The sequence below is a fragment of the Synchiropus splendidus genome, chromosome 4, assembly GCF_027744825.2.
Source record: "Synchiropus splendidus isolate RoL2022-P1 chromosome 4, RoL_Sspl_1.0, whole genome shotgun sequence".
Classification (NCBI taxonomy): Eukaryota; Metazoa; Chordata; class Actinopteri; order Syngnathiformes; family Callionymidae; genus Synchiropus; species Synchiropus splendidus.
The window spans coordinates 13,527,131-13,541,590 of NC_071337.1; the positions used below are offsets into that span (position 1 = coordinate 13,527,131).

A 14,460-nucleotide genomic window follows, 5' to 3' on the forward strand; every position below is an offset into this window, starting at 1 on the left:
TTGAGATGGTCATCGATATTTTTGACTTGTGTTCTTTATGTCTGGGAAGAGGGCGTTAATCCTTCAGCCACTGGCAGAAACATGAATCTGCGTCAGCGACGTGAGCGGTTAAGTTTGCCTCCCCATTATTCTTCCGTACATTCCCCCCTCTTTTTGCAGCCGCCCTGTGGCAGCTCTGGCTATCTGTTTTGCAAGGGGGTGTGGCAGTCTTGTCAGCTTGCTGCATGTGTGTCGGCGTGTGTGTCAGTCTGTCTCCCCACCCACCCAGCCTTTTCCCCTGCCCATAACCAGCAATCATGCCATCTCCCCAGCCACTTCACCTCCCACTACTGGCAGCCATCCATCTCTGTGTCCATCACACTTCCCGCTTCTCCCACTCCTTCCTTGCATTATTTAACAAATGACATAATGCCCTTTTGTATCCCGCGCTTCCACTTGTTTACCATCTCACTTTTCTTCTCATCCTTGTCTCTGTGCACCCATCTGTCCTTCCGTTTGTGAGGTTTCATTACACATCAATAAGAGTCAGGTTACCGCGTCCCCACACCCTCACATCTCTCCTCCTGCTCAATCTCTTCAGCTTCAGTGTCCTACTCACACCATCCATCTTTATCCCTCTTGTTTTCGCTGTATCCCTCTTCTACACCCTGTCCTCCCTGTCTTCTGCACCGTCTGTCTCAATTAACCACAATATCCTTCACGATCCCTCTTCCTCACTTATGCCAGTCTCCTATTCCTTTCTTAATTCCTTTTTTTGTACCTTTTTCCCTGTTTCTACATCTATGCTTCCTTCATCATTCATCCCCTTTTCCCCAGCCATCCTTTCTCCTCCTCCTCTCCATTTCCCTGAGTGCTATTGATGGAGGAGCTGGACGGTGGCCAAAGCAGGAGGAGGTCAAGAGAGAGCTCTGTGTTTGCCGTTTCTCTGTCCCCTCTCTACTTGTCCTGCTGTCCAAGAACATGCCACTTTGCCCCTTTTTAAAATCCCTTTTTCTTCCACAGCTTCCAGAGCTCTGTGATTCAGCTTGCTATTTTTTCACTCCCACAATAAATAAGGAGATTTCTAGACAACTGTCTCCAACAAATTAAGCTATTCGATTGTCTTTTAGGACAACGTATATCTTGATGATGACTGACTGAGAAGATATGATAGCGGAATGTGTTCATAAGGTTGCAGCTATTGGTCGTGGCTGCCACTTTCTCACCTTACCGACTGTGGGGTGATGTATCTCAATGTACAGTGCATCATACCATTGGCTAATTCCTTGTTCATGTTGCACAGTTAAGATATTTTTTTCTGATAGGTTCTCACATTTGAAGTCTTAATCACCTCATTATTTTCTGAAACCATTTGCTTTTTTTTCCTCACTTGGACTCTTCTCAAGAACAGGTAAAGTTCCACTCATTACCGCAGCACACAGCAGTAGTTTACTCAGCGCTGACTCTGCCTACCACTGCTCCCTTTGCTCACTGGCCCCTGCTCTCTTGAGATTGAGGTGAACGTTGCGAGGCGTTCGGCTTTGTTAAGCACGCTGAAATCTGATTAGAAGCAGCCCATAGGAGATGTTATTTGGATCGTACATCACCGCTCTACCACCCCACCCCCCCACCACCCCCCAGACGCAACTCGCTGAAACACAGTTCTCTTACTGGCCTTCAACGGCAGAGAAGAGTCAGCTGTCTGCTGCCACACTTTCCCATCCACAGCTTCCCAACATTCCCAGTCCTGCCCCTCAAACAGGCAGTCATGTGCAGCCAGCATATGCCAGACAACTCTTCGGAGAAATGGATGGTGGGGGGGGTGTTGATGTATTGAGGGAGACGAGACAGAGAGAGGATGGTTAATGGGCCACTGTCTGTTTGTTTGTGTTCTGTTGGGACATCAAGCGTTAGTCATTTTTATGAGCACAATTAGAGTTAACGAGCACTATCCACTTCTTTCTGGTCTCGCTGCTAAAACTTCAGATTGTCCAAAATTCACGTTGAAATCCGTTGTAATGCTTTCTTCCTTCCTTCCCTTCCTTTTTTTGGGGCGGAGGCGAGGGGGAGACTTTCAGCAAACATTGGTATTTGGAGTAATTCCAGTCATAGTTTCAGACCAAAAAAAATTCCAACTTTTTCAATGAACTTTTTATTGGCAGAGATTAAGTCACGTTCCTTGTGTTTTAATTACAACAATAAGAGAAGGTACAGAACTCTTCCAATTATCCAATTACAAATAGTATATGTTAATAAATATCCTCATGGATATATAGGTGAAATAAGGTGGAGGATAAGCAGCTTTGGAATTTGAAGTGATCAAAATCGTGATAATGATGGTGATAATGTTATATTAAATAGATTTACATTTAGAAAGATTGCATTCAATGTTCTGAATTGGACAGCAGGTGGCAGTGGCAGAAACTGTCATAATGACGGCTGATGGACCCAAGTACAGGAAGTGTTGGTCGGCAGAAGGCACGGGAGACGAGGTTAAGTTACAAAGATTTATTCGTTGGAACGTACAAACAGACAAATAACTAGAAACTAAGGACGCCGGGAACCAAAACGCGGACCGGGAACAACACACGGGGAACGAGGTGAATCTGGAAAACCAGAGGCGGATTAGAATCAACAACCTACTATATAAATGGGAAAACAGAACACACACACCCGGAGTTAAGCTCAACGTGGTGGGTGCTCAAAGTGAGGCTTAGATAAACAGCTCACACGCGGACTGAATTGAGAGTAGTGAAGTAAACACAGGAGTAGCAAGGAAGAACAAAAGGCGGGGACAGAATAGGAATTCAGCACGGAGCAAAAATCTGGAAAAGGTCAGGGTGTAAAGCGAACACACAGGAGTCTTGTAAGAGTTTGACCTTGACGAAGCCCGAAGCAACAATCTGGCAAACAGGACTGATGTTGACAGGTTTATATCCAGGAGAAGTCTGACGAGGAGATTAACGACAGCTGTGTTGCCAGTGAAGCTGGAGACAAAGCAGGAACAGGAAAGAAAGGCAACCGGAGGTAACAAAATAAAAGCACGAGTGGAAAATACAAAAAGGAACAGACAATAAAGTGCAGACATGACAGAAACAGTGTTGGATGAATGAGAAAGCCTTCTAAGCGTTAGCAAACTTCCATTTTGTCGCCATAGTGTATGTTGGTTTTCAGTAATTCAACTGTATATTGTGTTTTATAAAGTCAGGATTTCCAGGCGTTACATATCAGTTATCGTCACGGACTTTTCCATCCTGTGTTGATGTAGAGCCTTCTACCATACATGTTGACATGAGGGTGTTTCAATAGGCTTCGGTTTAGGACAGTTGTGATCTTTCAACACTTCTACTTCTTAGATGTTACTAGGCAAATGTAGCACCTTGGCCATGCTCTTCACTCACGTTGCTTTTCGCATCATACACCTAACCTAAACCCCAACCACCGTCTTTCTTTTACACAACATACTGCCTTTGATGTCAGGAAATGCAGCTGAAGGCGAAACATGCTACAATAAAAAGCCTGAGGTGTCAACATACAAACAAAATATATTGTTTGTATTCATATAGTACAGAAGATTGTTCATGGTTTGGCACATCCAGAGTACTTTAATACAGACTGACTAAGTTTTTTGGACTGTTCTTATGTGTGGAAACTGGGCGAGGTACGTACACTCAAGAATGCTGTCTTATTTTGAGAAATGTGTCCAGGTTGTGAGTGTTGCTTACCCCAATAGTCTGGATTAGACTAGGAGACTGAACAACCCCCAGATAATAGATAATGAATGGAACTGAAGTGTGACACTTCTTGGAAACCATTCCGTAGATGTACACGAAAAAAAAGACACTGTGGTTGAGTAAAACAGTGAAACCGCTACTTTTTACATTGGTAATGATAGAGGAGAAGCAATGTCCTGTCAACTCACAAAAAGACTATGTGAGGTGGAGCTGAACTTAAGGCGTATGGATGACTTATGCTAAAAGAGACATAGTGAAGCGATGATTCACGGCCTCCTCTATGAACTCTTCAACGTAAAGAGCTTGCCTGCAGTTCTTTGGCTTTACTCATCACGCCAGTGCTTGTTAGTGCTCTGACCGCAACGATGTGTCTACGATGACTGTGCCTCCGCTTTCAAGTACTGACCTGCATCGCATGTGTGAGAAAAATCAGCAGCCTTCAATAATGAGAAGTGTGAGCCAGCGTATTTGTGTGCCGTGTTTTAGCCCAGAGCACATTGAAACTGTACGTAAATCATAGGTTTGGAAAATCAGTTGACCTTCTCTGAATTGCTTGTCTTCATCCGCTCTGGTGTCAGGCGACCTCCCTGTCCTGTCTCTCATTTAGACGTCTCTCTGCCCAGACTTGTTTGACCATAGTCTGCCTGCTAACAGCAGTTAGCTCAAGTTGCCACTTATCCAGACCACCCGTCCTTATTATCTTGATTAATCTTTCTCTTGACACCCACCATTAGGAGTTTGTGGTGGAGGTTGAGTGACACATCAAGCGAATGGAATTTTACTGGGAGTGTTGGGGTTGCAGTGAACCACCCAGTGAGAGAGTGACACAGCTTTAGGAAGGTGAACCGGAGGGTATGTTAGCATTGTGCCCAAAGCTGCAGGATTCACTGAGTCATCGTTTGGTTGTTCAAATCCAGATAATCGCGCATGAATTCTTATCCCTAAAATTTATCTTGGGACCTGTGGTAATTAAAAAATTGCACCCAGATGCCCGTGTTATGGTGACGGGACTTAATGCGGATAATTACACCGAATTTACTTATGTTAATTTTTTGAATTGGTAACGTAATCGCTGGGTACGCTGTTCCCTTTGTGACTTCACAACCACCCAGTGGGTCTGGAAGAGAGGCACAAGCTAAATTCAAAACAGTAAAGGATTTATGTCTCTACCATTATCCTCTCTGCTCAATCCTCTTTGTATCCTTTGCACCTGTTATTGTCTTTGATTCAGGAAACTGCCCCCTAGCCCGTTTTGTTTTCTGAGTTGCTCACTAAATTCCCAATTAGCACTCCCTCAATTGGATGTCAGCGATGTCAAGTCTGGCAGTTTTCCGCCCCGGGCTATTGTTTCTAGTTATTTATTCACTGAAGTGGCTACACATCGCGTATATCAGCTGAGGGCAGTGATTCTGTTTGACAATTCCAAATTCATGCGGGGAAATAATTGAGGGAATGGCACCTTCCGCCAATAAAAGATTCAACAACCTCAGGAAGTGTGCGATGGTTTTTAGATATTTTTGTTTACCGCATCTGTGGTTTCTGTTGAGGAAAAGAATGGACGGATGCTATCATTTCCTGCCTGTTCCCAAGGTGTGTTATCCTAGATTGATATTCAGTCTGGTAATTAACCTTTAGACTTTTGTATTTCTATTTGAACAGGATTTCTTTAACATGGTTTCAAATGTAAAAATTTGACTTTTGCTTTTCCATTTCAGGCTCCTTGGCTAATGGGCAGCTTAATGGCTCAGGGTCACTGGGAAGCCACAAAGATGGCGGATCCTTGCATTCTCAGAGCAGCTACTGTGACGACATGCCGGCTAAGAAGAGGTGAGCTCTTGGGTTCTAACGCATCCCATCTGAAGACCTTTGCCTGGAAGTTCACATTTCGATTGTACTCACTTTACAAGACTTTTGTTGCAGATATATGGTTCGTTTCATGGCTTTAACTTGCTGTGAAAAGTTGCTGCTCTTCAGTTATTTCTATTGTTTTATGGTTGAAGTTTATTTGGTCTAGTCTGACAGGATGTAATAAAAAGGGATTGCTAAAGTGTTTCCAAACATTTGGTCGCTGCCTTTGGTTAGTGGAGTCCAATCACACCCTGTTTAACATCCCCATAACCTTTAAAACACTCAGTCTTAGCAAAGTTAATGCTGATGCTAGCAATATGACATGAGCATTACGAATAATATCTGACTACCTTGTAACTGATGCTAACCTCCCTGTTGCTAACATGTAAGTTATTTTGGTGCTTGCTTCGTCCTTATAATCACATTATGAGTGTGGTCACAATGTTTCTTATCCTATCTGTTAAATGGACATTCTATTGGCGACATTCACTCGTTAATAGCGATTTGCATTGACATCACAAATTGGAGCTTCATGAATTTATTGCTATAAATAAGTCATGCTTTTACACATGCTCATTTGCTCATTCAGGAACTTGTAAATTTATATAAATGATCAAGATTAATGACACCCAACTTTCTGTAACAAGTATGTTGCCCGTACCTCATTGCTGATTCAGCTCTGCTTTAACTGTATTGAACTTGTCTTTGTATCTGAAGGGTCTTTGACTCTTATGTTTCACTTGGCACCCTCCTGGTACTCAATCCGAAATGTAGAAAATAGAAAGGCTATCTGGTGTGGGTTTGTTTTCTTTTGGAATTTACTTGTGTTGTTTTGGCTTTGACTTGAGCCTTTTTATCTTTATCACTGATATAAACCCCAATTTCTGCCATGACTGTTGGTATCACCAACAGTCATGGCATTATACACATTGAAATTCACAGCTTAGCAATAATGCGCACAAATGTGTGAAAGACTGAAATTCTCATTAGGTTGACATAAATCTCACTGAAGGTTTGTGTGTGTTCTCTGTTTTTGTCATCAAAACATTCAAAGAATTCACTCATTAGCCTTAAAATAGATTGTGTAAATGGAAATTGTACCATCTAATGAGCAAAATACACTCATTATAATTGGCATCATGACACAAAGCTGGCTGCTTAGAATCGCAAATGATCATGGTTTCAAGTGCATGCGTCATGTGTATATGGTACACATTGTATCCATCACTTACAATATATAGATGCAAGATTTAAAATAAAATAAGATTTCACCAGTTGGCACTCATCAGGATCCTTCCTTAGTTGGTTTATAAATCAAAATGTCAGCATGTATTTGTGCTGTATCGGTGCTAAAAGAAGCTGTCGCATTTGATTTAGTGGGTGAAGTAAATATAGCACTTGTGTGTCATGATACACCGGAGCACTCGAACTGTGAATCGCCAGAATGGATTTCATCACTGTTAAGCTTGTGATGGCTTTAAAACTTTTTATTAGGGGTTTGGCACAATCTGCCACATTATTTGCCAAATTCTGTCAACACTAGCTGTTAAAAAGGAATGACTGAAGTTAATTAAATTCCAGTTTACACCATGCTCTTGTACCAAACATGTTTTTAATTTGAGAGAAGAATATCTGAGTGCGGACTGCGACGCGCCCATAAATGACTGCGACAACAACCAGTCAGCCTCCTGGTTGAGTCCTTTCAGACTGTCATAATGATTACATGTGTTCTTCAGTAATATGTTTATGTTTTGATCACAGCTAAAGGGCCAGGGTCCTTTCATCCCTATCTCTGAATATTGGACTCCTGACAAAGCTACATTATTGTTCTTGGCCCATTAACGCTTACGTCAAGGTGAAAAGCCTCATCATTACTTGATCTGTCAGTGTTTAGGATGATAAGGATGATTATTGAAATACCGGATGACTTTTGTGACACACAGTCATCATCAATAAAATAAGTTCAGTCAAGTCACCCACGTAGACTGCGGTAATTGAAAATCATTTGGCCATCACAATAGAAGACTCATGAGAGAGAATGTATTGATATTACAGTTGAATTGCTTCTGAAAAAGAGGCGTCTATGGCGAATTAAAATGTTAATCCCTGTCATTTCTTTTGTCGCCATGTTTGTATTCATTGGTTTTGGGGCGACTGCGCTCAGCAGGTGTGAGCAGTGGTTTTGGGTTGTTTTGTTCGGCTGCTTGCTCTCGCTCACATTGACACGGCATGAAAGCATCAGTAAAGTAAGGGGAGGAGTCTGGGGTGTGGGGCAGACCGCAGCAGATGTCCCTCTGTAATGAGCGGACCCTACAGGCTCCATTCACCACTCCAACACCTGCCCGAGTCCTTTTCGCTGCCATCTGATACTGTAAGTGGGCCACCTGAGATTAGCAGTTCACGTCATTAACCTGGACGAACACAGTTGAAGTCAGGTTTGAGAGGAAGTTGGCTTTAAATTCATTAATGGAAATAAGTTGCGGTAGTACACGCAAAACAATTAAGGCGAAGACCAATTGGTTTTTGAAGCGTTGAAAACAAAAGTGCACCTAATCTGGACTATTTAAGGAGTGTGTGATTCTTTTACATAGCCAGAAGGTTGAAAGTTGAATGACTCCAAATTGTCTGTCGTGTAGTGTCTGTGGCCTCTTGCCCTCTGTAGCCAGGATAGAGTCCAATCTTCCACAGCCTGCGGGAGATGAATGAAGAGAAGGAGAATTGGTACTTTCCAACTGCATGCTTTCAATATTCAGCCACCACTCTCCTCAAGGTCTGAACTAACTTGGTGATAAAGATTTAAAACCAACAGCTACCAAAACAGGAGTGAACAGGGGCTCAGGAAAAGATCATTACAGGTTTTTTCTCCTCCATTGAGTAGAGCAACGCAGAAATAGGCCCTGTGTGTGATTTTGCTGTGTGTTATAGCAAAATCTATTATAGAAAAAAAACGTTCTGCTTTACTGGGGAAGGAAATCACTGAGCAAATAAGATTAATCAAGGACAAAGTCTCTTATTTCTCTGTTGGCTTGTTCTGGCAAAGTTGAGGTCAGAGCTTTCATTAGTTGACAGATTCACATGTACTCACTGAAGGATGGAGCGGAGAGGAGCCTTCTCGCCGATGCCACTGAAACGCAGCGCTTGCCAGATACTTGGCAACAGATCATGTCCTCCTAAAAACCGTGTGTTTATGTGTGTGTGTTTTGTGCTGACTGTGTGACGGATGACTCGTGTGCCCTGGCATGAGCCTCGCTCTGAACAAAATGAGACGACACCGGGGAGCTTTTACACCTGGCAGCGACCAAAACAGAGAAGGGAGGAGAGCTGCTTCCCATTTTGGCAGAAGAGGAAAAAAAAGTTTCGCATAGAGGATGAAGGGACAGAAAGACTGGGGAGGAGTAGCGGAGGGAGACGGACGAAAAGCAGAGACAGAAGGACAGGTGCAAGCGATTTTTGGCAGGAAGCGGCACCCTTTAGAAGTCTTTGAGATCAGCTCTGTGTTTGCCTTCCCATGCTTCTAATATCGATAGAGAGACTGGCGGTCTTCAACATGCCAGCTTATTGTAAACCTTCACTGACGTGGCTATACCACGGATATGGGTTTTGCTTGCCAAAAGTACGGCCAACTCAGGAATGCCCTCTATGGAGAACCTGGTCGACTGACCTACTTAAAGTTCTGCCACACAGTTCCCCTGCTATACTAAAGCAAAACTATGGACCTTTATTGCATTTCTAATTCTATTATTATTTCAGATTTATTGATTGCATTACAATATAATTGTTTGTAAATGTGGGCTTCTTCACAAGAGGGAGCAACCAACGGCTTGAGATTAGATGGCATTGTTGATGGACTGAAACTTTGTGGATGTGTAAAAGTTTGACTTTTACAGAGCAAATGCTTATCTTCTTTGCCGATGTCATGACTTTGGCATGCTAAAAGCCTTGTTATTTTGTGTTAAAAAGACATTTGTTGTGGTCTGAGTTGATATCCAGTACATGACTCTTCCCTTTGTTTTCAGCTCAGTCATCAACCAGTAGGTGTTCTGAGTAAATGGTTTGCTGAGGAATGGAGATTTCTGCACAAAAAGGGCACTTATGATTGATACAATCAGCAAAATGTATGTCTTCTTACCTGATTGAATTCGCAGTGACTCAGGGAAGCCAAATTTATTTGCTGAGACATCAGACTTCAACTTGTCTGGTTAATGTTTACACTGGTGATGTGCTGTTGCCTCCTGCCAGCGTGTTAGTTCATTTGGGGTGAGTTTCAACGAGTGAATTAAAATCTGCAAAAGAATTCACAGTCTGTGGAGCGGATCAGAAGTTGAGAGCCCCTCTTACTCAGATTTGAGTCTGGACTCCATCGTTTTTGGAGCTTTTTTCTTTGCTCTTTATACTGAATCCAATTTTGGCTGTCTTTGAATCAGTTTTCTCTGTTGTCGGAGCCAAGACACACACTCACTCTCTCAGCTGCTGCCTCTTTCTTCTGTAGAGAAAGTGCCAAATGTGCTCACTGACGTATAGATATGCACATGCTGGAGAAGTGCACACACAGTATTACATTGGCAACATTATATGCTGGGATTCTTCCGGGGTGCAGCAACTAGCTACATAAAAGTCTGTGTCATGCTTTTAGAGAGCGATTATCATGAAGTCTATTGCTATGAATGACTAACCCCAAATACTTCCATCCCTCAACTCCCAGCATCTTCATTCTCAGAAAACATTCACAGAAATGCCCTTCTAACCGCATCAACTGATTGTTGACTATATAAAGTATTCATAGCATCTGTGTTGTCTAAGACCATGAGGATAAATTACCTCCATGCCACGCAACATCTATGTTTACAAAAACACTTCTGGCATCCAAAGTGCAGCATTAAAATCCAGACTGAAAACCTGCGAGGCTGTTCCAGGTCAGACATTATGAGGCTCCACAATAGACAGGGTGATGCAATAATAGCAGAACTCAGGGTGTACCGCTTGTTTGGGGAGCAGGGCAAAAAATGTTTCTTAACAGAGTGCTGTAGGAGGGTCAGCTGTGTATCATGAGCGTCTATAACACACAGGTGTGTCTGAACCGTATCGCCTCGGTTCAGCTCTCTTACAAGAGTTCATGACCTTAAATGTAAATTTTTTAAGTTAATTTAATTTAAGTTTATTTAAAAATGTTTTCTCCTTCTGCAACATTGAAGTACCTGAAATTCATTGTTAGGCTGAGTCAGCAGTGTCTGGTGAACTCACAACTGAATTACAACAATATTTTTTTCTTTCCTTGAAGCTTTAATTGATGAAAAATCTATTAAAAGAAGGACACAAGAGCAATTGTGTAATTGTTGCACACAATGATAAAACTAAAGGGTTTGATTAATCTTAGGATTTTTTTTGTTGTTTAATTGAAGCAGCTGTTACTTGATTTGTTTTGACCTTCTGCCCAAATCGCTCCTGATTGAGCTTCTACTTTTTGTGATTCATCATGAACAGACCAGAAGAAAACAGATGTTGGACGCCATATCTAAACTTGTCGCTCACTTACTTAATTTTTCATTTCCAAATTCGCCAACCCCCTCAAAGAAAAACAACCTCCTGCCTGTATTTGTAATTAATCTACCAGCACCGTACTAATCACTGGATGTACATAAACAAGCCGTTGACACCTCCAGTGATATTTGGGCTTGGGAAAGAGGAGGCATGAGCTTTGGAATAGGAAGCAGATTTGTGTTGTTTCAAGCTGCATGGAGGGTGCATGAATTACCTTAGTGGCTCAACAGCAATGTCCTTTGTGTTTATTGACCTGGTCAGCAGCTCTTATGTTGAATTAAGATGGAGTGGAAGGCCAGGGGTTATCGGGTGAAAGTTCAGCCCATGGTAGTGTGAAGGGGATGGGCTGAGCCATTGGTTTGGACTTTGACCGAGAACAAAGAGTCTTTTCTCTTTCTGGCCTTTTCCTATTTTTGTTCCAACAAAATCTGTTTTTATGTCGCAAAACCTAAACCTGTGTTTCAAACTCCGGAGAGTCAATGCTGAAAACATGAGGCTTTATATTTATGTATTCACAAAACAGCAGTGTGGCTTGATCTTGTGTCAAGACGCCTGTCTGCCTATCTGACCATCCACCCCCTCTTGGTTTCATTTACAAAACAGGCCAAGGTTATATTTAAATATTCAGACAAGCCAAGCTTAATCTGTAATCTCCAGATAAATCCTGTCCTTATTGTTATTTTTGTCAGACCATTATCTGCACGCAAATGTTTCACCCTTGAATACCTCCCATCCAACAATCAAAACAAACAAAAACAAACAAAAAGTAAATTAATGAACCGTCTAAGTACTGGCAGTCAAGTACACTGAGTGGATGGGTTGAGTTAGCATTCTTCTACTATTGAACAATAGGTTTACTGAATGTGTATACTAAGTGTCCTTGCATGTGATCGAAGTCTACATAGTTTACATAGATGAAGGACCTGAGGTCAGAAGGTCACCATGCTGCAGCGCCATGTTGTCTCTGTCCTCAATGCTGCAGACAGAAAAGCAATAAACAGGACCAGTGAAGTGAAATTTCTCCTATGTTTGTTGACACTGGACACACACGGACTCTATTTTCACCTCAGTTTGCAAATGAAAATGAATGTAGTCTTGTAAATTTCTCTGCAAAGATAAATATCTTTTATATTTTTTTATGCTTATGACTGTATGACCTGCCCCTTTATTAATATATAATAGAAATAGCAAAAATATAGTCCAAGATAAATGTTTCAAATGGCTTGCAGTAGATGCAAAGTATGTTCAATTAAGCAGCATACAGATGTGATAATAATGAGACAATCCTGAACGTACCACTCCTGTATAGGGAGACATATCATATCTCTAGATACCTGCCAATACATAGCCCTAGTACGATGGGATAGCCACCCACTCTGGAATTGTGACATTGAATGGAATATCGGCAATCATGAAGCAAGCCACCACAAAAACAAGGAGGGGAATTTTTATATTTATTGATTTATAGGCAGTCTATACATCGGCTTTCATGCCCGAGGACTATGTCTGACTCCACAGTTCACCACAGCTTCAAAAAAATCCTGATAGAAACCCTCTCTAGCGATGACTACTTACAAGGCTCTGCAAACACAACGACCACTTTTGTGACAAAGGTTGCGTATAAACTTGACAAATGAACTACAGCATGATCAAATAGTTAGTGTGTTTGTTCTGTTCAGAATTCACCGCCCAAATGAGCTTTCATATTTTTGCATCTAACTGAACTGACTTGACAGGTTGTCCACCACAAACCCTGATGGAACACATATCCACTTGTGAAGTTAAATCCCCTCATATAAACATTCGCCCTCTTTCGATTATGAACATAAACATGTATATTTAGTTGCTCGGATGTCAACGCAACACACATCAGCAGACTTCTCACAGTCAGCTGCAGCGAGGTAGTTTTTTTTATTTTTTTTTTTATCAGGACCATGTGGGCCATCTGGAGCCAATTAATGCGGCCCCTGAGGTACAAACTCCGGATCAGTGCTGCTCTCCCCACACAATAACCTTTACCAGGAGAGGGAACACAGAGTCTGACTGGAGCGCAGCCTGGTGTCAACATTCATCAAACCTCGGACAGGTCGTGGTCTAGCTGGAGGCTCCTCTTGTTTTGTGTGAAGGAAACAGACAGTAGCCACGTTTTCTAACATCACTCCAGATTTATTTACACTGTCATGGAACGAGTTCCGAAAACGGTTACTACGTATACAGAAATATTTATAATGATTGTCTCTGTTAACACTTTTTTTTCCAAAGCTTTCGGCCTACTTGCTTGCCAAATGTGCGAGTCCTGCTAATTCTGTCATACTTGTAAATGGACGCTATTAATTAGGATCCATTAACGTTGCATTCTTTGGCGTCTACCACGAGCCCTTCCTCTTCAGAGGACTGAGAGAGCAGTGTGCTGGAAGAGAGTGCGGCTGGCACACGTCTGCGAATCAACACTCCGACTGTAGCTCATATTGCACTCGCGGCTTTTTACAAATATCAGGTTGCAGTGACACAGCAAAGGTCTGAAACCGGACCGCATCGCGACTGCCACCGCCAACAGCCGGGACATAAATGACTGTGGTGTGTGTGACCCCACAGTCTGGAGACATCCACATCGATCCTCACACTTCTGCTTGCAAAAGTTGTTGGTAACTTAATAATAAAGTATTTTATATAGTTGTTTAATTCAGTCACAGTTAGATATCCTCTTGCCGCGAGTCAACAATAAATGCATATATATATATATATATATATATATATACACTACTATAGACATACTAATACCCTCACAATGTACTAATGATTGATCATATTTATGTGTTAGGTTGAATAACTAGCTATATGCATGAAAGTTTTAAGCTTAATTGGTACAAGTACATTAACCAGTCTTTTAATGACAAAATGATTCAAGCTGATAAACGACCAATTTAAGTTAAATCAAGGTGAGACCTCATTCTGAATGTATGTGAGATGATCAACTGAGTCTGATTTGCACTGTCAGCATCTTCTTTCGACTTGAGACACAAAGAAAAGGTGCCCAAAAAAAATCTTTCCCAAGCTGCGCCAATTAAAAGCAGACTTATCCATTCTGGCTGGTTAAGTTTCTTAAATGAATGTCAGTGTGCCTCTATTATGGTTTCTCTGCTGTTTGTAATAAATAATGGAAATGCGTTGAGAATAGAAAGATTATATAATTTATCAAATGGCAGCAGGAGGCCTCTTTTTCACCGGGGCCTAATTGGTGTCTGAGGGCCTTTAGAACAAATGACTTTTTCTGTAGTCTACTAGTTCTCAGTTGTGCCTGCTCAGCTGGTTTTGTGGCGTGGAAACTTGAAGTGAGGTTATAGACATGAGTGTTTTGACA

At 41.9% G+C, this 14,460-nt stretch overlaps 1 protein-coding gene across 2 annotated transcripts in view; it reads left to right on the top strand.

Annotated features, from left to right (window-relative positions):
- jarid2b (jumonji, AT rich interactive domain 2b) overlaps nucleotides 1-14,460 on the top strand; it is a 78,059-nt gene that overhangs the window by 36,832 nt on the left and 26,767 nt on the right. Inside the window, exons 1-2 of one of the 2 annotated variants that reach the window (XM_053864105.1) lie at nucleotides 4,791-5,303; nucleotides 5,429-5,540. In XM_053864105.1, the coding sequence (XP_053720080.1) occupies nucleotides 5,276-5,303; nucleotides 5,429-5,540 (140 nt within the window). In that variant the 5' untranslated portion in view covers nucleotides 4,791-5,275. Of the gene's footprint in view, nucleotides 1-4,790; nucleotides 5,304-5,428; nucleotides 5,541-14,460 lie in introns of those variants that run through there. The other variant, XM_053864104.1, reaches the window with a different exon arrangement.